This window comes from Bicyclus anynana, chromosome 3, assembly GCF_947172395.1.
Source record: "Bicyclus anynana chromosome 3, ilBicAnyn1.1, whole genome shotgun sequence".
NCBI classification, from domain to species: domain Eukaryota; kingdom Metazoa; phylum Arthropoda; class Insecta; order Lepidoptera; family Nymphalidae; genus Bicyclus; species Bicyclus anynana.
The window spans coordinates 14,987,405-15,012,876 of record NC_069085.1 but is presented as its reverse complement, the minus strand read 5'-3'; the positions used below and the strand labels follow the sequence as shown (position 1 = coordinate 15,012,876).

General features: G+C 35.9%; 1 protein-coding gene across 1 annotated transcript in view; it reads left to right on the top strand.

Annotated features, from left to right (window-relative positions):
* The window catches only part of LOC112058532 (protein Wnt-10a), a 49,385-nt gene extending 24,559 nt beyond the window's left edge, over positions 1–24,826 (top strand). The window contains exons 3-6 of the mRNA XM_024099419.2: positions 4,971–5,257; positions 21,300–21,431; positions 22,070–22,191; positions 23,276–24,826. Coding sequence (XP_023955187.2) covers positions 4,971–5,257; positions 21,300–21,431; positions 22,070–22,191; positions 23,276–23,510 — 776 coding nt within the window. The 3' untranslated portion in view covers positions 23,511–24,826. The remainder of the gene's footprint in view (positions 1–4,970; positions 5,258–21,299; positions 21,432–22,069; positions 22,192–23,275) is intronic.
* Positions 24,827–25,472: the final 646 nt, after the last annotated feature.

Here is a 25,472-nt window from a genome sequence, read left to right as displayed (position 1 = left end):
CCAAATATACGTCATAAAACTAGTATTTTTTAATTTCTATGTACGTATTTTTTTTTTAATTTTTTAATTGAAATTCTCTATATTTTAACAAACTAATGTATCAATTATTATCCAGTCAACATCTACAGAATTCCATGTATTTGAACTAGAGAAAATGTTACAACTATCTCAAAGACTACGTCGAAATCGTCGAAATCGATCAATGGTGCGTGCAATAAATCGCCTCGTATCCGTTCTATCGCGTCCCAGTCGATCGACAAGTATAAATTTGTCACCGGTCTTTCGGAAAAAGCTGGGCAAGTTTATAAATAAACAATAACATACCCCTACTTGGTCCGTACACCGTAACATTCGATGGTCCGTGCTCGATTTCGAACGATAGTGTAGAGGCAGTTTATGTTATACGACATTTAGATGGCGATTTTGTGATAACATTTTATTCTATACTGACATATGTACTTGTTTTATTTTACAATCTTTTTGCGTCAACGGTTGTTTGATGATTATTATCTATTACTTTACAAAGTACGCGTAACCTAAGAACAAATATTTTATAGTTATATAGGTATTTCATTTGGTGGTTGTCTGGAAGAGATCGCTCTTTAGCGATAAGACTGCCATTTGTACATTAGTTTCTAAGTGTTATTATAAGTTATTGTTTATTTTTGTTTTTAATGTACAATAAAGTATATTTCTTCTTCTTCTTCTTCTTCATTTGCTGAGTGTAGGGTTTTCAAGTAGGCACTAGTAGTAAAAGTTTGATGTCCTTCAAATAATATGTAGGTAGGCTCTTTAGTTTGGCATACAAAATAAGTAGTTTTTTGTATGCCTGTACCTGCACATTTATTGGTATTTTCCATGAAAATAATTATTATGTCTTATTAAGATAATTATTCATTGAAGCAGCAATGTGAAACATAAAAGTGACCACTTACAAAGATGGTTTCTAAATGTAAGGCCATCAAGTTAGCCTATAGGTACTTATTATTAGTGCGATACAATATTATTAACTTCTAAACCTATATACTATATCTATAATATTAATGAAAGGCCTATAAGGGGTGTAAATGTCAGCTCCGAAAAAAAACTTCTATTTTTTAAACTTTGCTTAATCCATTATTCAGTTTCATACACTTCCTGCATTTTCCTAACCTAACCTAACCTTAAACACATGAGTAAATAAGTCTCGTGCACTGAAAAAAAATCCTGGACCTGGATTATACGTAGGGCACTTAAAATACATATAGTAGGTACGGTTATTAATTCCAGTCAGTAAAATGATAAATAAGTTTCCCCTTACACCCCAAACCCCATTTTTAAGAGTGTGCAATATGTAAATTGGTGGTTACAAATGGTTCTGGATCTCAGATTCTGGAAAAGTTAGGAGCCTGATATTTGGGTAAATGATATTTCAAAGTGTTAGCTTCGTTATGACTATACAAAATACACAATTTGTAAAACTTTTCTCGATAGTTTATTTTTTTGAAAAATACATGTTTTGCTCACATTTTGCTTTCAATCTCAGGAAAAGCAAACTTATTTTCTTAAATTTTTGTTTTATATAGAAAATTAGGTATATATCTTGAACATGGCCATTTTGTTTTTCGTTATGTTGTTTAATTTACTTGGAATTAGGTAAAAATGGTTTTGGCGCTCACGTCATAAAATTTGCGTCGCGCGTCAATCGCTCCGTGCTTTTCACTCACGTGAAAGTCATAATTCGACGTCTCGCTTGCGCTTCGAATTTTATCCATACCGACGCGCTGCGCGCTCTTAATCACAATTTTGTATGAAAGAAATTTATATAGCAACGTTTATCGGGTCAGACAGTAAAGATTTATAAATCGTAGACGTCGTGAGGTGTAAAAGCACCAATCATCTTAAGGCTGTATTAATTCATCTGAAGAGCGATCAGCTCGCGGAGATAATGCTTGATTTATAATGATTATCATATTATTATACGTGAATCATCCTAAATCATGTCGCGGACGGTTTTTGCGCGGTTTGATGACCTAGAGCCGAGACGGATATGTTTCGAGAGTTTAATAAATTTTCATGTTCCTCGTGTTTGTTGCTGCTGGACTGAGACAATTTTTTTTTTGTTGAATCATTGTGCTTGGAAGGATTTTACTAATTAAAACATTAATAAGTGAAAAATGCTGATTGCAATCAATTCATTCAGTAATAATGTAACCGTGTGGTTTTTTACTGCGTACGATGTCGTCAAGACAGCTGTATTATATCCAAATTTATTGGGGACTAGCAGACGCCCCTGGGTTTTACCCGCGTAGTTCTCGTTCCTGTGGGTATACGGGGATAACTATAACCTACAATTGCAAATAAAATGGCCTTCTAATAGTAAAATAAGTTTTAAATCGGTTTGGTACATCCAGAGATTACAACCTTAATCCTTAAAAATCACTATAGTTCAACAACTGGTTATCCTAGGACCTATACTAGAGCCTTTCTTGATGCGTACTGTTTACCAACAATCAAATTAAAAATGAGGGTATAAATCACTAGTCATTTCACATCTAATAATAATTATAATTAACTTGTTAAATAATGAAAATACATTTGATTTATAAGCTTAGAACAATTAGATATTGTTAATATATTTTATATAACATTTTATAAAGAAACCATACATAATTTATAACAACTAAATTATGAAATGACATACGTTTTCTACCTTCATTTTTAATTTTTTTTTTTGGTAAACAGTACTTATCAAGGCTGTAGTTAACATAGTTGCAATCGTTGCAATCTATCTATAGATAGATTAACTTATTAAAATTTAAAAATAGAACGATAGCAACGATATATAACCCCCTCTACCCCTACCCTCATCACTATCATTGCAAAAATACTTTTAAAAAAATCGATTGAATCCCTAAAATAAAACGCGAAATAACACGCTATTACTTGCATTGCACAAATATTAGATCCATAAGTCCACGATATGAATAGACCTACAAATAAAACCTACAACTTCTTAAAAAAACCGTTAAATAAATCCACTTTACTCAAACTCAATATATCTCCGTAACCCAATCATCAAATAAGCTAGATAATTAGCTTCACAACGGCAATTATCCGCCCATTAATAAAAGATAACTTTAGAGACGCATTAGGTATTGGTTGCAAGCGCTATTGACATGAGCACAATGAAATAGCAGGAATAGCACATAATTATCCTTGAAGACTTACAACCGAATACAATTAGCTAAGCACCGGTTACATCGAACATAAAGCATCAGACACACGTGTGCGAATATACCGCCGACATTGTAAATGTAAAACTGTCGCACGATTAATATGTCGCTGTGTCATTATAAGTTGTCTTAACGCTATTTTTCTATTGGGTATGCTTTATTTTGGTACGTGTATCTTATTACTATGCTTGGATAGATTTTTCATGTATATATTATTGTTGTATGTTCTATTATTGTATGAAAACAAAATGAAATTATCGGTCGTTCCGAAAGCAATTCGTTAAGCCACAGATATTATATCGAGGTTACTCTGCCAAACAGCTTTCTTATCAGCATGAGATGTTTGGAGGTAATATTATCACCTTTCATCATTAATGCTTTACCCAAGATAATAAACAATGATTTTTGAATGATGTACCTATATAATATTAAAGACTGACTCTTTGCAATAGATTTTGCCTTCCATAGTGGATCTAGAGTTACTTCAAAAGACAATCTCGACTTCCCAAAAGAGCTTGAAAAAGCTTACGCATTTATAAGAATTTGAGTAATACAGCTGTTTGTGCTTGTGATTCAGCTCATCGTTTTCGGAACGCAGTGAGAGCAAATATACTTTTATTTATTTAATGACTAGGTATATGTTACAGTGGGATAACTTAGAAGTGGTACAGTTTATTTAGCGAATAACCCTAACTGGTTTCTGTAACTAAAACATATAATCAAATAGTTAGTAAATGTCAGCCATTTAGATGGTCTTTGATCTAATTTAGCTGTATGTGAACTAATAATACAAAATAAAAAGTCGCAATAATTTTCTGTCGTGTGAACGACGCCTTCTGCAAATGCAAATCTCTATCTTTATGGTTAAAAGATTACATTGTTAGGGGCCAATAGCTTATCTTCCAATCTCGAATGGTTTGTATTTAATTTATTGCAATGAAATAGATAAATGGAGATCGCGACGTCCGCGTTCCGTGGATCGGAGCGGTGAACGCGAAAGCGTAGTTAATATTATAACAGATGCATTGCGAAGATACGGTGCTGGTTCTCTTTGGAATTTGTTTACACTTTAACGCATAAGAAATCGTTTTTAAGCGAATCTAGGCAGTAGGCACCTGCCGAAGAGAGCCTCCACACCTAACGTGAATTTGCTTACATTCACTGAATGTAAACATATTCAATGTCCGCTCTAGCGTGACGGAACAGCCGCTCTAGTCATGATAGCTACTGAACCGATTTGGCTCAAATTTAAAACGAAAATAGACAATACCCTGGATTAAGTAGCAAAAGACCATTGTTTATTTAATCCTTTGTTTTCTAACAATTCCAACTGTTTATTTAATCCTTTGTTTTCTAACAATTCCATCTGACAGATTCTATAACATCTTTCCCTTAAAGAAAAATAAGAAAAATATTTAAATTAACATTAACACAATTTTTTCTTAAAATATAAAGCTAACTGCTCACGAGCCCTATTAGCAGCCGGTCTGCATTTTGCTTTCTCCGGCGACTCACTATCAGTTCCTTGGTCAACCCCAAGCTCCTCTCTGGGATACTCTTTAGCATCAGCGAATATAGGCTATTTTTTATCCTGAAAAAGTCCATGGTTCCCGCGGGATTAATGAAAAACTGAATTTTATGCTAACGAAGTTGCGGGCGTTTGCTAGTAATATACCTCTCTTATGAGCAGCGTGGAGGGTATTTGTGCCGTTAAAATATGCCGATTTGTATTCAAATTTGTTTACTTTTATCCAGGATTCCGGGAAACCGCGTTCCTATACGCCCTAACAGCAGCGGGAGTATCTCACGCAGTGGCCCGGGCGTGCGCCCAGGGCCGGCTCATATCCTGCGGCTGCGACCCCCTGGGATACCGCGCAGCCCATGAGAGGGGCCGCACGAGGACCAACAAGTGGGAGTGGAGTGGCTGCTCCCACAACCTGGCCTATGGCGTCGAGTTCTCCAAGAAATTCCTTGATGTACGGGAAAAGGTGGACGATCTGCAGTCGAAGATCAACGTACATAATAACAATGCTGGTAGATCGGTGAGTGTCTTTGACCTTTGAGAAAAAATATCTTAGAGTCACGTCCAAAGGACAAAACAGAACCCTGAGGTCCGTCCGTCTGTTACAGTCAATTTTGTTCAAAGCTTCTAAACCGAGTATAGGTTGGTACGTTGAAATTTCGTAGGTACCTACATACGCAAACGCAAAGTGTAAAGTGAATAGACGACATCTGAATATGGGAGTCAACATGAAAAATTACTTGGTTAACTCTTAAACAATGAGATTTGTTCGTCATACAATATTGACCAATTTTGGCCCTAACCTAATCAACCATCTTACTGACAAAGACTTACCTTCAAGAGTGAGGGTACAATACCATTTAATGATACAGTTACTTTATCTTTACATAATTATGTTACAAGCGCTAAATTGTAGCTGAAATAAAATAGGTACAATGTAGGTACATAAATTATTTGTGATTCCCATGAGCAATGGCATAGCTACCCAGGGACAAGGCGGTGTCCCGGGCCCCTCAATCTCAGGAGGCCTTCTGATCCGTACCAGAAAATCGCGAACTGAAGTAAGAAAATTTTGAAAACGAAAAAGAGCTGATTAGTAACTAAGCATTTTTATATATTTGTATAATTATGTATTTAATATTTTTACTTGATAAAACCAAACCAGTTTAGATAGTGTGGAGCCCCATTTGTTTATTTGCCCTTTACCTCAGTTAGTCGAGTAGCGTATCATTTTGCTGCTAAACGTGTCTGAACACCAAAAATTTAGTCTAATTAATCGACTAAACTGCTAAAGTAGTCTGAACTAGGCTGTCTGAACACAAAAAATTTAGTCTAATGACTACTCGACTAAATTTTTGGTGTTCGGAGTTTAGCAGCTAAATTTTACGCTACTCGACTAAACTGCTAAAGTAGTCTGAACTAGGCTTTAGGGCAGTAGCGTACCTAGTCTTTAGGTTTATCAAGGTGATGATGAAACAAGGCAGAAATTCCTTAAATCAAGAAGCTACGCTCGCGCTGTAGCACCGTCTACCGCAAGTTAATTTAAAAGTCACTGTTGTTTGATGTCGGCAGACTGAAGGGAGCTACAAAGCCGCGACACTCCAGCCGATGGCTCTTCAATTTCTCTATTAGATGCGTCATCGCATAACATCAGTTTGATCATCGAAGGGGTGAATAATGAATTTGAAACGCTTGATAGTTGAAAATTGCCTCAATTAATAGCACACGGATATTATAAGCGTCTATATAAAAAAATTATGCTCTAGGTCTAGTATTTTTCAGATAGCATGAGTACGGTGACAGACGCCTGTATAACGTTCATAATATCGCGAATCGCGGCAAACTTTCAAGAGTGAAACGAACTGTCATCCGCACCATCCTACATGAAACGAACTGTAAATGAATAATATTATCCTTACTTGCGAAAGGGGGCTAGACGGAAAAAATTAAGACCAAAAAGTTGTAACGACCCTTTTTACCCGACTGCGTAAGAAGGAGGGTAATGTTTTTGCTATAGTTGTAAGCCGTGACCTGAAGACAGCTGGTGAGCACCAAGGTCCTCAAAAGGCCCCCCGACCCCAAAAGGCCCTTCGACCCCAAAAGGCCCCCCCGACTCTTAAAGGCCTCCCGACTCCAATAGGCCCGCGACCGCCAAACCTGCATACCAGAGAATTTTCTCAATTCTCTGCGTGTGTGAAGTCTGTCAATCCGCATTGGTCCAGCGTGGTGGCCTAACCCCTCTCATTCTGAGAGGAGACTCGAGCTCAGCAGTGAGCCGAATATGGGTTGATCAATGAAATATAATAACTTATTTCAGTATCTACTGAGTACCTATCTTTTAGCTGACTTTTATACACAAACATTTTTCAAATTGAACCGTAAAAATGTCTGTAAATAATTTTTAAAAGTCCCGACCCTGCCAAACACGCCACTGACAACTTATAAATTAACCAAAAGGCAATATTTGGGATCAAAGAAATAAGGGGGTGTACCTTTAAGGTGTTCAAAATGGCCGTATAGACGTCAGGCATAAGTTATAACACATATTTAGTTTGAATTGAAAAGCGGTGAGAGGGCGTGGCACCTCTACCGCCAGATGGGTGGCCCATTGATGTTTCAATATAGAATTATAACACAAACAGGGTATACCGTCCTAACTCTGGAAAGTTTTGACGACTACCGCGCCCCGCGGTCTCACCCGTGAGAATACGGGGATAAATATAGCCTTATACCATGTCCAGATTGAATTGCGCTATTTGGTAAATAAACAAACCCTTTTGTCGATGCCAAACTTTCATAACAGTTTTCAGAACCATCAAACTATTAAAACACGCACAAACACTTTGTTCTTTACAATCCACCTATGGAGAATCATACAAACGTAACATTTTTTTAATTTACACAGGGTTTATTAATCAAAATTTTTAGAAATAAACGAAATTAAACACGAAATTATGCTCACAGATTACATTTAAATGTTAATTTGACGTTTCGTCTCTCTAAGGTTGTGCCAAGTAAAATTGTCACCACAGATTAAAAATGAACGATTTACCGATTGTAAATATCGAATGTATTCCGTTCAGTATCGATATCGTAATTGAGTAATTTGAATAAAGTATTTTTTTCATAGCGCTGTTTAGTTAGTTACGTACTTATATGTTAAAAAAGGATAATGCGTTAACAAGTACTGCCTAAATTTTTTAAAACTCTTTTAATTTATAACAAACAGATTATATATATTTGATAGGTATTAATTAATATGCAACAGAAAGAGGTAGATAGTTAATATCGCGCGTATTTTTACTGTGTGATTAGTGTTGCCAACTTAGAAGTGAGTTTTTAAGTAAAGTGATTTTTTTACAATAGATATAAAATTCGATTAGTAGTAGTTAATTCTCGATATAGTTCATCAACGGCCCATCCCTAGGATGACGTCACAACTAATGTCAGTGATGAATACGGCCATATTTGTTTACAAAAACTTACATATACTATTTTTGTTCAGATTTACGTATAGGAGAGCAATTCGGGATTTTAAATTCTCTGCATAGAATTAGGGTTTAGTCCTTTTTTAAGTAACTACTTAGCCGTCAAAAACTATTTATAGTTAGATATTTCTTAACTAGAAACGTTTTTTCTTAATTATTTTAACTACCATACCTAGATTTCCTAAAATCTTAATTGAATTACTTGCAATAACCAATTAGCATGAACATTTGCGATTCATAAAACAATCGTAAAAATCCTACTAATCATCACCAGACATAGAACACTCTATGTTATGCATATTATCAAAATGATTATACGCTACAGTGCATAAAATAGATAAGAACATCTAAAACCGATTAAGTTCTCAGTAAAAACAACCTAATTATTCCACCATAAATGTCACTAATCGCCCAGACTCCATCAATATAAAATTATAAAGCCACTGAACGTATAATTAGGCACAATAAACGAATTAGAAATTAAACAATTTATACCGCGACTATAAAAAAACACTAACATTTAAATGAAATTACTTATATTAATAAAATACTAATAAGAACGTGTGGTATGCGGCTTTAGTGTCAGATTTTGTTACAGACAGAAATATAACATTATTCGCCACATTAACTTTGTTTCCATCCAAACTAACGCTCACTCTTTATGCTTTTAAAATAAAGGCGATAATTGATTTTCATTTAAGTTTAATTACGTGTTTCTAACGTTGCAGTGGCGTGTTTAAAATCGCTTTGACATGTTTATTATTAGGCGGAAGGCCTATTAAATTATTAGAAGTAATCCGGTAGGGTCGGCCGAGTATTTTGGCTTAGCTGTCAACCGATGCTCGCGGTAGATTTGTAAGCTGACAATAACAAATCAGCATTTGACATGTTTATGCGATCACTATGATATCAATGGCGTATAGCTTGACTTCTTAATGCCTTTATTTATTGTTGTTAATCGCCGCAGTCTAGTAAGTATGTACGAGTTTATCTAATTATAAGCACATAACAGTATATCCTTTAAATCGGCATTAGCATGTTAGTTCTAAGCTTAATAAACATTTATGCTACTAGAGGTGGACCGATGTGTTTAGCAGACGATTATCTATTGCTAATTCGTCGTAGCATGAAATCAATATTCATAAATGTAACTTATTCTTCGATCTCATTTGTTCAGTTTTGAACTGATAATCTGATTTTATTGAGAGTTGGCTAATTCACAAACTTTGTCGTATGTTAGTTGACATATACGAAATTGAGATTATATGTAACAAATGTCATCCGGTCTCTACTGACACTTCGTAGATATCATTCAGTAGGTATGTGACATTTCAATGGATTTGATGTTTATTTTAATAGATTGTTAATAAATACCAAATTAGTGAATAGGTTATAAAAGAGACTAGAGAGGTAAATTATTTGACGGCTTTTGGCTTAAGGCTTTTCGGTGGAATGATGAGATGATGGGCCAATTACATATCCCCGTGAAATTTCTATTCCTTCATAAATCTAGATTGAAGAAATGATTGACTGACTTATAGTGCAAAGTACATAATAGCACCATTAATTTGCAAAAAAAATGTTTTTTTAGTCGGTTAAAGCTAATTAATGAAGGATTTTTAAAAACGTAACTTCATTAAAACATTTGTGCATATTTCTACGTATTTTCATCATTATCAACCCATATTCGGCTCACTGCTGAGCTCGAATCTCCTCTCAAAATGAGAGGGGTTAGGCCAATAAAATCTCTGGCGTGCAGGTTTCCTCACGATGTTTTCCTTCACCGTTTGAGACACGTGATATTTATTATTATTTTTTCTTAAATGCTTACAATTGAAAAGTTGAAGGTGCATGCCCCGGGCCGGATTCGAATACACACCCTCCGGGCAGATGTCATATCCACTGGGCTATCACGGCTCGGCTACCTATTTTTATTTCTTGATAAATATTGAATTTTTTTTTTATGTGCAATAAATAATTTATCTATCTATTTATCTAAAACAATTGCTTAAGCCGGGAAAGGGAAAAGCAGGAGCGGGCAACATATTTCTTGCAACCGTTTCATTAAAAGACTGCCTTAGGCAAACAAAGTCAGAAAGTCTTATTAGTTTATTACCTATTTGACTATCATGTATTTTAATTTGACGTTTTATGACCGAACACTGTGGTCGCTATAAAACCAAGTCAAAACTAATGATTATCGTACAATGTTGCTCCTACTCACCTACTATATTTTAAATGGCCTAGGGACATTTATGAAATATAGGTGTAATTAATGTGATAAGGTCCGATATCTGTTTTACTCAGGGCCTTAGAGCTTGGTAGGGAGGGGGTCTGCAGTCATCTGGTACTATCTAATGGGTGTAATAATTTTTGTTAATTATTGTAAGCTGACGCCGCGCGGTTTTACCCGCGTGGTTCCCGTTCCCGTAGGAATACGGGGATAATATATATCATAGCCTTCCTCGATAAATGGGCTATCAAACACTGAAAGATTTTTCCAAATCGCACCAGTAGTTCCTGAGATTAGCGCGTTCAATCAAACAAACTCTTCATTATAATATTAGTATAGATTAATTAAAAGTGAAGCTACTTAGTTCTTAGCCAATTATTTCTCTCAAATCTTTTCGAATTTGTGGTGACCTAACTACTATAAATGAACAGACTACTTTACAAAAATATTCCTCACTATCTTTGTTTGTGACTTTACGTACCTACATCTCCTTAAGTTTGGAATGCTAAAATATGTAAAATACTAAAAAAATGTATTGATGATTAAATATGAACCTAAGTTCTTATTAATAAGTAAATTATAAATTGCATTTTAGTCACCGGTGTCAAGGTATAAGCATCCAGTGGTGGATTTACCAGTAGGCTAAAAGTAGGTTGGAGCCTAGGGCGCATATTTCAGAGGGCGGCAAATTTGACCCAAAAAACATTATCTTCTACAGAAATTAAAAAATGTAACGATAATTTCAATATTTTAGTCCTGTACGTCCTGTACGCCCTGTACAGTCCTACTAAAATATTAATTGACACAATTAAAGGTAATTGTATTGATTTGATACCTATCGAATTTCAGAGTTCAGTAGTGACTGCAAAAATTCAATAGCCTACTGGCGGCAAATTTGTAAATCCGCCACTGTAAGCATCTAAACGTGGACCCTCTCCTATATGATACTCGATCACTCGGTAATGGTTTATACCTAATAGTTCTTGTAACTTAGTTACTAATTAGCATGTACCTAACCATAACATATACAATTTTTATTGTGTACTATTTTAGTTACTTTCAGTTGTATGAACCAAATAAGTATGCAGCGACTCCGTACAAGGAGATCGCATGCCGCTGCTAACAAAGAGAACAAATTACGTACATACCCTCATTTCCACAACACTAGACGTACTCTAGCAACATTACATTATATCATCATCATTACAATCAATGATCTCGGCCGATAAAGGCGCGGTGAGATTGCCCCACGCCCCCGGTGGTCCGACCACACTTGACCATTGTTCCCTCCATTTTGTTTTGTAGCTACATAATTAACAGCCTCCAACCCAGTGGGATCTCTGTTAGACACGCTCGGTTATAATAACCCACGATGATATTTTTATTAATGTCAAAATAAAGTCGGCTCCGCTCACACCGTAGCGTAACAGGAATTTTTAATTTGTAGCGTCGTCTGAGATGATTGGTGTACGCATTTTATACAAATCTGTTACTTGTTAGTAATAGAATTAGTTCCTCTTAGTTCCACGGGATTATTGTTCATGTACAGATTCTGGTTTCAAAAAAGTTCTAAATCCGACTACGAACTAAGAAAACTAAGCCAGACGTATAAGATATTGAATTTGAAGACCACAAAGACATTATTATCATGTTCATTATTAACAACCCATGTTCGACTCACTGTTAAGCAAGAGAGGGGTCAAAATAATAGTCCACCGCGCTGGCCCAATGCGGATTAGCGGACTTCACATACCTAGATATTTAAAAAAAATCTCAGGTATGCAGGTTTGTTCACCATGTTTTCTTTCACCGTTCGAGACAATGTGATATTAAATGTCTTGAAATACACATAACTGAAAAGTTGGAGGTGCATGCCCAGAACCGAATGCGAACCTACGCCCTCCGAAACGAAGGCAGAGGTTATATCCACTAGACTATCACGATTCTCAGTCTAAAATATTGGTAAAACTGTTTTTTATTAATAACATTAAACCTTAATACCTTAATCATTGATCTATTTATTTTATTTTCGTTAAATCTACTGCATATGAGACGTAATTTATCAATTAAGATTGTCAAAACCAGTACTATACTACTCGTAGTTATGTACTGGTTAGTCGAAGGGGATTTTAATCGTCAATATGATTTGCCTAATAAAACCACAAGATAATGGTGTGACTCGTGACGCTCGCAACGAATGTTACAGCAACGAAACGAGGTTAGTGATATTACACTACAGTGTAACAGTCAGCCAGTCCCTCCCTTACCGGTACAATAAAAGATTCCAACCCACGCAAGAAATTAGGTTCTACATTAGAGAGCGAGGTGATAATTATATTAGAAAAAATCGATCGGATGAGTTAATATTTTGTTATGTAGTTGTTATATATAACTTAAACACGCAGGAACGGTCATACTTATACAGTAAGTACACCCTTTCCTTCGTTTTAAACAAACTATGTATCCAAAAACGAAACAACTTAATGTATTTTCATGAGATTTTCACTCTTTATTCCCATTGTTACTGAATAACGCCGCTACTACTGAAGCGATTTGGCTGAAATTTGGAATAGAAATAGATCTTACTCTGGATTAACACATAAGTTACTTTTCATCTTGGCAAAATCCATGGTTCTCGCGGGATTTGTGAAAAACTGAATTTCGTGGGCGTCCGCTAGTTATAAAACAAGTCTCCGCCGCGTCTGACTGTTCGCGAAAAACTCAAAAACTACTAAACGCATTTTTATAAGGTTTTCGCAAATAAATTTAAAAATGTATGAGGAAAGTACTTAATAGGTATAATTAGTCTAGGTTTTATATCAATTGTTTGAAATATGTCGATAATTGTTGGAAATTTTAGACAAATTATATTAAAAATGTATACCGGCAAAGACGTCCCGCCAAATTATTTAGCGTTCCGGTACGATGTCGTGTAGAAACCGAAAGGGGTGTGGATTTTCACCCTCCTCCTAACAAATTAGTCCGATTTCATATTAGATTGCATCATCACTTACCATCAGGTGAGATTGTAGCAAGGGCTAACTGTAAGGAAAAAAAAGATCAGAAATCTTTGACGTTAGATATTAGTTTACCACGCTGGCGATGTTACAGGTGACTGCTAATACTTGTATAGAATAAAAAGAATTACTAAGAACCTTATTGAAAATTGTTATATAAAGGCCTTGGTCACATGTAAGTGACGCCAAGGTTCGAATGTCACCTATAATAAAACTCCGCCTATCGCATTACTGAAGTCCTACAAAATACCGCATGAAGTGACAATTACATTAATAATAATAGATTAATAGTAGGGACAGTGTTGTTGGGATAGGTTGACCGCAGTGGCGTGCACTTCATATATGCAAAGAATCACTGCCTACCCTTAATAAAAACTTATGTTGAACCACAGAATACATAGTTGGACAAGGAATCTTCCAATTTAGCCTTATAGTGCATACCCTAGTTTAAAACCTTAGGTACGCCACTGGTTAACTGTAGTAGGAAGATTGTAACCAACTTCAAAAAAAGGAGGCTCTTATTCGTTAATTTTCAAATCTATCCCCAATTACTAGATGACGCTTGGACCGATTTGGATATTTTTAATGTTTTTTAAAGACGTTTTGGCGGTCAAGTTTTGGCGGCCTCCGTGACGTCGTAGTATGACGGCCTCCGGCGTGCAGTATGACGGCCTCCGGAGCGCAGTATGACGGCCTCCGGAGCGCAGTATGACGGCCTCCGAGGCGCAGTATGACGGCCTCCGAGGCGCAGTGATATGTGCGGTGGATTTACAAGACGGAGGTCCTGGGTCTGATCCCCGGCTGGGTCAATTGAGGTTTTCTTCATTGGTCCAAGACTGGCTGTTGGGAGGCTTTGACCGTGGCTAATTACCCTACCGACTAAGACGTACCGCCCACTAGGTGGATTGAAGACATCAAGCGTTGCAGGGAGCCGCTGGATGCCGGCGGCTCGAGACCGTTTTGTTTGGAAGTCCATGCAAGAGGCCTATGTCCAGCAGTGGACGTCCATCGGCTGATAATGAAGATGATGATGATGATGATGGAAGCTTGATACTACAGTGGGCGATCAAAACAGGCTGAAGATGATGTTAATACTCATTGCATGTTATATACACGTGCGTATCAGGCAAAAGCTGTTTAGGTGCCTACTTAATAGCCAGTCCTCGTGTGGGGTTTTATCCATAGCTAATTCGAACGTCGGATTAGTTACGGGTACGTTAAACCGATTAACTTAGTCACTGTAAATCCTAATCGACCTGTAGATTATACTGTGAATCATTGACTATTTTTTTCTTTTAAAATATTTATTAAATAAACAAAGAGGCTGTGATATTTAGACCAAAGACCAAGTCATTTTATAAAAGCTAAAAGTCTGTCGACTCATGTTTTCCGAAATCCGTTAATTTTACAGATTTGGAGTTTGGACTTTGGACCTTGATTTGGGAGGTAGCAGCTTTCAAGGGCCTCGATAGAAATGATAATTTTTATTTAATTGTAATTAAATGAAGAGTATGCTAATAACAAATTAATTATGTAGATCTTCGATCATTACTTTCGGAGCTACAGGGACTTAAAGAGTCATATTTACGGCGCTGCCACGGATCGCTCAAAAACGTACATCCAACGTAAACGTCGATACTAAATGGCAATGGTCTCTAATTGTATGGGCGTACAAACTAACTTACAAATGTCTTTGTTATTTGTTTAAGTAATAAAAAATGTCACGTGCAATGTAAGGAATCTAAAAATGTATTTTTCATCCAATTACGATAACAGTAATTGCTAGAATTAATTGAAATTTTAGTTGATAAAATTTCATAGTCGTATTTATACTACAATTTTTTTTTCAGTAATTAATTAGTTAATATTGACCTCATTCACCCAAACGTCTCATAACAATCAATATCTTCAAACCTATTGCCGTCATCACTATGTCCAAATATTAAACGTGGTTTTTATTTCTACTTATTTAATTACATTATTATTATTCGAAAAAGAAAATATTTTCCAATAGCTAAGAGTATCTAACTTTTATAAAGCTAACAAAATTAAACGTGTATTGTTATTCATAACGGATATTAGGCCAACTATAGTCGTATTTCTAACCAGATTTTACGAGTAATTGGAAAGAGAAAGAAATATTAGCAATTTTTAAGGCCTGTCCACCAAAGTTGAGGGAGCGTGGCGGAGAAACGGATTAATGCGGAGCGGAGTTGAGTTGATCTTCCCACCGGAGCTGAGTGAGGTTGCGGAGCGGAATTGCAGACTATGTTAAATAAATGTATGTTAAATTTATTTTATTTAACCCCGCTCCGTGTCCCAGCACCGTTTGCCGGTTTATATGATTTTTTAAATTCATCATCATTAATCATCATCAAATTATGGAAAATATAAAAAACACATTATTATATATTATAGTGTAAAAATAGTGGCTAATAAGAGGTACTTATATTTTGTTGAATGCTCTAATTTTTTTAAACCGGTAGAAATTATAAATATTAGGTAGATACGACACACGACGACGACGGGTATTTTATAAAATTAAAATAATAAGCTTGAAATATTGTCAATATAACCCCTCAAAAATACAATAAGATATTTGTCAAACGTATTTACAACAGCACTTAAGACCCATCACCCAGATAGTGACCAGTAAAGAAGCTTAAGGATATAAATAATGATTAATTTATGATAATATCAACCTCTAGACAAAGTCACCTCTAATCTGTTATTTTTAAACACACATCATACAAAATTATATACCAGAGAACGTTTTTAATTGGAGCTATTGTATGTAATGATACGTTAGGCTGTGGCCTGTCGTTATTTGTCTAGTTTTTGCTACCGCAGTCCTACTGCTCGTATATTAAGCCCCTATCACACTTATTTAATTTATTTATCAAAAACTAGCACTGCCAAAAAACTTAAAAAAAGTATTCTGTATTTGATCCGATATTCCGCTTATGTCTGTGATTTTCTCAAAACTACTGAATTGATTTAAATGGGATAATAGTTATTTAAACATTTATTTTTCAGAGAAGGTACTCGTTAAAAGCGGATCGTTTGTCCTAGATATAAAAATGCAAATGCAAAGTATATTTAAATAAAATGCTGTTTGCTCGAAATTACATGAAAAACTGAATAAAAATGTTTATATGAGTCCTGGCCTTCCAGCTTTCAATTTCCCTACCACCTAGCATCTACAAGCATCCTCAGACCAATTATCTATTATTATAAATGGACCTGACATAGCTCAGCGAGTCGCGAAGTGACAATGGGCAGGCCAGTAGTTCGAAGAGCCGATGGACGTTGGGGTCCCAAGGAGCTGGAATGGCGACCCCGCACCGGAAAGCATCCTCAGACCAATTATCTATTATTATAAATGTTAGGTGCATTAGGTGGAGCGAAGACGTCAAGCGGGTTGCAGGGACCGTTTTGTTTGGAAGTCCATGCAAGAGTTCTATGTCCAGCTGTGGACGTTCATCGGCTGATAGTGATGATGATGATAGAGCCAGTATTGCACCAAAATTCACGAACAAAAATGTCTGTAATTTTCTAAGGAAAACGAGCTTATATGCCTATTTTATATTAAAGTAGAAGGTTTTGCCCGTTTTTTACACCATTTAATTACACATTAAGGTATTTTACGGAGCTCTCTATCCGACGAACATGGTTAGAACTATAAAACATCTATACTATAGAGACAGGTTTTAGAATCGCATTAGATCATATACTTTGACAGAAAACTAACGTCTAGCGAGGCAGGTCCTATAAAATAATTGGTCTGAGACAAGCATCAACTGGAGCAGTGAATAGGCATCTTCTAGGCAAGCGCGTATTACAGGTATTAGATAGGTATGCTATATCAACGCTTAACATCCATCGATCTTCTATAAAAAGTGAATGCACAATCGGCGACCAAAAAACGTCCCCACTCAATAAGTGTCAAACACAACTTCTTGGCACTCAATTCAAGTAGCCGCATTTGCAAATTCAACCTTAAACTCAATCATTAAGGTTGAATTTGCTCTGAATTTGGGATTTTATTGAATATATTATAAGTATAGATTGGACTATATTTAAAGGCATTTAGGTATAATTTTCTTTACCAATAATTCTAAAACTGTCAAATCATAATTAGCCAGTTATTAAGTGAAATTTTCTCCATGATTGTGCGTCTTTTTAATATAAGAGGTAAATTTTAACATCCCATGATTGCGGTCAAACGCTATCTTACACCAATCATTAAAAAACACCCACAATAAATATAGCAAAAGAAACTTCTTACTCATACAAGCTAGTGTGAGAGATCACTTAATGACATCATATTTAGTCTAGTTTCAAGAGCAATTTATATTAAAGTGTTAATACGTCCATCGTTGGGAGGAATAAACAAATCTTTCGCTCCAGAGAGGCTGATTGGGATCAATATACTGATGATAGTTGCGCGTACACAACCGCGAGCAGCGCTTGACGAATGATTACAAATTCTTCTGGCCATTTCAATTGGGTCTTGATAATTTTAACGGTCTTAATAATTACCGTGAGTACCACTTGATTTCGTTCACAAGTATCACTCAAGTTTTGTAGATTGTTATTTTGTTTGTTTAATAAAAAGCTGGTACCCGTTGTTTTCGTATTAGTGGGAGTTTTACTATGCAAGAACTACCTTTAGTGAACTTTGGAAAATTCTTACATAGCGCATGCCTATGTCACACTATTTGCGTGCCTTTCGGCCTCAGACCAATTACGTCGCTAGACGTTACTTTTCTGTCAAAGTATATGATCAACGATCTAATGCGATTATAAAAACTGTCTCTATAGAATCGATGTTAAACAGTTGTAATCGTGTTCGTCGGTTTAAGAGCTCCGTAAAAATACCTTTTTGTGTTGTTGAATTGTGTAAATAACGGGCAAAAACGTTTAGTATAAGATATATACCAAATCTAAGCTCGTTTTCCTCAGAAAATGAAATACAATTTTCTTCGTGACTATGAGTGCGATTCAGGTCCTTCTATAATTGGTCTGAGCTTTCGGCGCATTCCTGTTCACCGCCTCCTATCTATCCTATTTAAAATAATGTTACCTTTTCAACATTTCAAAGTTTCTTAGATGTTGCTGTACCTACTGTTTAATCATAGATTTAACAGTAGGTACAGCGGTTTCAATGAGTATCTCAAAAACTTCACTCTCAGAGCTAATACACCGAGAAGACGAAGAAGGTACACACGAGGAAGTCATATGTGTACGATATTATTTTATTAATAAACTATCGGACGCCCGCGACTTCGTCCGCGTGAAAGTCGTCGTAAACTTTCAACTACCCCTATCCTACCCTACCCTAACCTATCTCTACCCTACCCCTACCCTACCCTATCCCAACCCTACCCCTACCCTACCACTACCCTACCCCTACCCTACACTACCCCTGCCCTAGATTTTAATGATTCTTTTTTTATTGAATAGGTAATAATGTTAACTTTCTCATAAGGGATGAGTTATGAGTGTTATAAACATAAGAGTAGACAAATATAATTAGAAAGCTCCGAACTGCTAAGCTATCGGGAGTTACACGTGTTAACAACAGTGTGAGTCAACCATAATAGATTGACATATATATGCTGTTGTGTTTTTATAGATAATTTTAAGGAGAACATTTCCGTCATACATGATTTCTATGTAGCTTTAACCATTAAGGCTGTACACGCGAAGGAAGCTTAAAAAATTGAGTAACTTATCCCGTTTTCTCAACATTTCTCTTCACTGCTCTGCTCCTATTGATCGTAGCATAATGAAAAGTATACTATAACCTGCCCAGGAGTATGTAGAATAATTGTACCAAGTTTCGTTAAAATCCGTCCAGTAGTTTTTTTTTTCTATAAAGAACATACAGACAGACAGACAGACAGACAGACAGAGAGACAAAAATTTTAATGATTGCATTTTTGGCATCAGTATCGATCACTAATCACCCCCTGATAGTTATTTTGGAAATATATTTCATGTACAGAATTGACCTCTCTACAGATTTATTATAAGTATAGAATAGATGTGGCACGGATCATAGTTATTATGTTTTCCTGTTTATTTGTTCAAGTATCACCCATATAATTTTAAACTAATGGACCGGTTTTCGCGAGTAAATCATGTAGGTACGTCTGTCAGTGGGTGAAATATTGAGGCGCCTAAATGTTTATTTCTATTTTCTTCCACAATTCACCGATTCCCAGAATTTAGACCACTGCAGGATAGGCAACTTAGGCATTATGTTGTCTCACTAAAGCGTTATCGCCAGCTTCACCGGTGACAAATACGGCTTGTGTCATAGCAAAGGTCAATATCACAGAAACAGCCCAAAGTGTTACAGAAAGCACCACCACTACTATGTTGTTCAACTAAAACATTATCGCCAGAAATACGGCATCCATTCTAGCCCATTCACTTGTGACAATTACGGCTTGCGTCATAGCAAAGGTCAATACCACAGAAACAGCCCAAAGTGTTACAGAAAGCGGCACCATTACTATGTGGTTCAACTAAAGCATTATCGCCAGGAATACGGCATCCATTCTAGCCCATTCACTTGTGACAATTACGGCTTGCGTCATAGCAAAGGTCAATACAACCGAAACAGCCCAAAGTGTTACAGAAAGCGCCACCATTATGACCTTATGCGGCGAGCCCGCGCCCCGGGGCCCATGTTAGCCCGCCGTATTTCACGAAACGCCCGCCGAGGTGAGAACATAATAAGCGGTTCGAGGCCATTTTTAATATTCCGGCTTCATTACGACGTATTACAAACGTCTTGGGTGGCGAATTCTATCGCGGGCGCTCTTAATACCGGGTTATTAAGGCCCGCAGGATCGAGAGGCGGGCCGGGACGCCGATTTATTTGAATTTTTGCCCCGACTCAATTTGGGAAATTATTCCGCCGGCGGCTCTCGCGAAATTAAGACGTCAGCGTGATTGCGGCGAGGCGTTTAATTATGTAAATGTTATGAACTAGTGGGTGGCGAGGAGTTGTGCGGGATGCACTCACGTATCGGGACGGTTTACGACTTTGTGCGGCGCTTTTTGGACGGATCTGTCTGAAAAATGTAGATATACTTTTTGGTATTGGACAATTGTTGTCAAGAATGTTTTCACCGTCTTGAAAATGGCATCATTAAAAAGAATAAAACGCTCTTTTTTATCAATTCAAAAGCGATGAGAGTTTCATGGGAAATCAGTTTACGAACTTATAACATTTTAAGCAATACATGACTGCTTAAGACGACAAAGGTAAAACACAATGAAGAACTAGGCTTCAAACTTGAGAATTCTCAGTTACTTGTAAAAAAGCTGTAAATAATTAATAAAATTTTTTGCATATAGGCAGTTTAGATGCCTAAAAACTCTAATCACATTTTTATTTGTGAAAATAATCTCGTAATTGTAATATCTTTATAAAACAAAATTGTATTTTTTATCACGTCACCCCAAACGCCAATCATAAACTGTGACGTCATTCGCTACAAATCATCGGTTTGTGATTGGCGCTTGCGGTGACGTGATACACACACATCACTGCAAACGCTAATCACGCTGTTATCTCTATGAATGACGTCACTTGCTAATCTGTTGTGTTTCGGCGGCAAAAATTTTACGTAGATATTTTTTCATTTATATTATTTTTTTTACTTTTCATTATTGACGGGACAAAATAAAATATACCTTATAATACTTCCATAATTCAGTTTAAACACTGTTTACAAAAGAGGCAAGTAGCCTATTCTCCAAGGCAAGGAGTTGTCAAGGTTTTTAAAGTGTGCAAATTTTTCCCAGATTCTATCATCTCACATGGAGGTGCGGTGCAAGTGTCACGGGCTGTCAGGAAGTTGTCAACTGCGGACGTGTTGGCGCGCCACGCCCGACTTCAGAGCTGTGGCTTCTACTATTAAGAGACAATACCGCAAAGTAAGTTGAGCTTAAAAATTCACATATTACATAGCATTAGTCGATGGGCGTCCACTGCAGGACTTTTGTTAGAACAACGAATTTTGTTGGAAAACCAGCAGTTCCATGTGACGCTTTTTACAAAATATTTATACCATTTTTTAAACTACGAAGGCACCTACCTACTCGCATATTCCTAAAACGATTATTTGTCAAAAAAAAGATGAAAGACCTATTTATGGTAACTTCCGTTTCAGACGGGTTTCCGGATTCGGCCCAACAGGTCTGAATTAAATACTCACCATTCATCATCATTATCAACCCATATTCGACTCAATACTGAGCTCGAGTCTCCTCTCAGAGTATGCAGGATTTGTCACGATGTTTTTCCTTCACCATTTGAGACCTGCAGACACGTGATATTTAATTTCTTAAAATGGAATTGCGGAACCGGATTCGAAGGCACACCCCCTGAAATCGGAGGCAGAGGTCATATTCATTGGGCTATCGCGGCATATTTGATCGGCATACTTGACAATAACCTGATTTTATTGCCTAAGCCTTTCAACCTAAACAGCTATGTCTTGTCCAGAATGCTACGTGCATGTGTTGAGAGTGAGATATTAATTATACTTATGATGACACCCATTCATTTTTAGGCTTTAGTAGTAGCCCAAGAAGAGCTCAATAACAGCCCTTCAGTGTTACGAGGGCGGCCACGAGGAAGAAGGAGGAGTCGAGCAAGACCTGCACCGAAGTCTAGCTTGCTGTTTTTTGAGAAGTAAGTACAATAAAGATAGGAAGGCAATAATAACTTATAAGTAATGATTAGATATACAGATTTACCGAGACTTAATATATAATTGTATGCCTACGAAGCGCGACATATCAGACGAGAGAAAGATCATCAAATGATCAAGATTTAAATGTTTCCTAATACCGACGCAGTCGGAGATATAGTTCCCTCTTTCATTGCGTTGGGACGAAAGAACTTCGCCATTAGTCGTCAATATGTCACGATATGTATTCTCTTGTCGAGATATTTCGCTGACACACGCTATGCCTATTAAAAAAGTCACTTGCCTCTGCTACATCCTGAAAGGGGAATGTCCACCTGCCCATACAACGTCGGCACAGGGAACCCAGGTATAGGTACCCGTATAAAAGTATATGGACATGATAATATGATGTATAAATATATAAATAAGGATCTGGTTAAATTATTGGATTAGTAAAGATGTTTCTTGAGGTAAATTAAAATAACGATAGGAAAAATAACAAATAAGGCGAAGTAACATTTGAAGCTGTATTATTCTTTCTGTTGGCGAAGTAACATTTGAAGCTGCATTATTTTTTTTGTATTATTCTTTCTGTTACCAACCAACTTAACAAACAAGAAAACGAACAAACAAACCAATCATAAGTCTTCAAAAAACATAGTAAAACTCAGGCTGAATGGTCAACGATCTTAGCTTGTCCCCTTTGTGGACAAATTAAAGATGAATTTAAAATGTCATAAAACGCTGTAGCAAACTTTTTTAGTTAGAGTACCTAATGATTTCATTATTAAATTAGAATTATAAAGATATTTTTAGATATAAGTAAATTTCCGGGTAGGCCTGGGCCTGGGTTCAAGGTCAAGTCGAATAATTTGTAGACAATCCAATTAATAGACCCCATAATATTTTTTTATTGTGCATTTTACCATGCACAACAATAATGGTGGTGTCACTTACAACATAGCCTACCGCCAAAGGTGAGTAGTATCGCAGTGAAGCAAATTTATCACACTACCAGTATTCTTGATTTGTCGCCTTGAGAATCCAAGCAAAAAGCATTTCAAAATTGGAAATATTTATCACCAGGTCCCCAAGTTTTTGTGAAGCAGACCCGAAATTTGATTCCGCGGGTACATCAGGGAGAGTATGCCGCATCGGAAGGACAACAAGGACTGGATCCTGTGACCTGCTGTGCTGCGGACGAGGACACGCCCTCATCAGAAAGTCAAGTATCAAACCATGTAACTGCACCTTTCACTGGTGCTGCAGAGTCGACTGTCAGAGGTGCCAGGATGATAAATGGATTTCAATTTGCAAGTAACGACGTGTAGTTAGCAGATTTTGCTTCTAAGATGGTTAGTCTTTTGTATTGAATGAGAATACCAGGCTGAACATTAATTGGACATTTTTTGTGTAATTTAATATTTTTATGCTGCTGAATATGTTGCCCAAAAGCGAGGACAATGGAGATGATGACTAGGTTTGAATATATTGATGTTTACGAGACATTCGGGTAAATAACTAATCGATACTGACAAATTTCTTTACTATTAGCACATTCTTAATTTATAACAATTCAAAAACTGGCATCATCCCTGTTCTTAATTCCAATTAACAAGTACTCGTAATAGTTCAAATTAGTATTTTTTCACAAAGATCGCGGAAATTTACATGGAGACAGAATATCCAGCAATGCAGAAAATTGAAGATTCAGGCGACAAATTAAATGAGCCTATAATAATTAACGAATTGCATAAAAGAAATAGTTTCGACTATTTCTACCACACAACAAAAAACGCTAATTTTTGATGGAGATTCTAAAGGCATTATAAAATCAATACGTCGATAGCTGATATATATCTAATGTTGCCCAAATTTCCCATCGGTATAAAGAGATATTGAAATATCTTGATAACATAATAAATAATAAGACTTAGTACTTCAAAAGACATATTTGTTAGCACAATTGTGTAATAAAAATTGTTAATTTTATTTATTAGCTAATGCAAGTTTCATAATGACCCATTTTTATAAGAAACTTGTTCTCTGGAAAACAAAAGAAAGATCAATTACGTAAACCTTTAATTTTAGAAAAGTAGTTGAAAACTTTATAGTTGTTACTCCATCAGTATTAAAATAGAAATTAATTTATACAAAGCGCTTAGTTGTAGTATTGTAATTTTTACTAATAAATTAAGATTTTGGAACGATGTTAAAAATACTCAATAATCCATAGATATTTGACTAATTAATTACTATAAGGTACCTTGAAATTGTATAAAGCATTCCTAGTATACATTCCTTATTTAATTGTTACTTGTACATATTATTGTTTCAACTAACATTCCCAGCCTCGGTGATATTTATTGATAGTCTGATTAGCTTTGCTTATCGAGATTTTAATTGAATTAATATACATTTTTATTCAGGTAATGTTTAATTTATTGAAAAATAGAATGAATTGAATTGAATAAATTTTAGAAAAAAAAAATAGATTTAAAAATATCAATTTAATTAAAAAGCTTTACAAAGGAAGATCATTGTAGATCGGAATCTTGTAGTAATTTTACTATTTATTATATAGGAAATAAGGTGACTATGTAATATTTTAAGGAGTACATGAAGATATAAAACCAGGTTCTGTTTGAATTATTATTAAACCTTTTAATTAAATAAATCAAATAAGAGTGATCGATGGAAAATAAAAGAATAGAAAGCATAAAATCAATTGTTTTCAATGTCAGCCAAAAAGTAACTGCCATTACAATCTATACTTATAAATAAAAAAATTAAAAAAAAAAACATACATACAGCCGAACGTAGAACCTCCTCCTTTTTGGAAGTCGGTTAATAAAACTGGTCGAATTCTATACATTTATTCGCAATTTGAGATTTTACTTATACCATTTCTAACAACAAACGTTAGCGTGGCATAACGGATGACAGCGCCATCTAGAATCTATACTTTTGTTTTTTGTTATTCGGGTATCACGTTGAAACTACTGAATGAATTCAAATGAAACTAGGCACGGTTTAAGACCATAATACGGAGAAGGTCATAGGATACTTTTTATTGCGAAAATAAAATGAGAAGGGGGTGAAATAGGTGTTGAAATTTTGTTGATAAATCATAAACAAATATGAAAAATAATGTAATTCAAATTTTTTTTGAATTCAACCCCTAGAGTGGTGAAATGGGGCATGAAAGTTTACATTGATTTCCACGCGGACGAAGTCGCGGGCGTCCGCTAGTTGTTAGAATATTTCTTAGTATATAGAATAA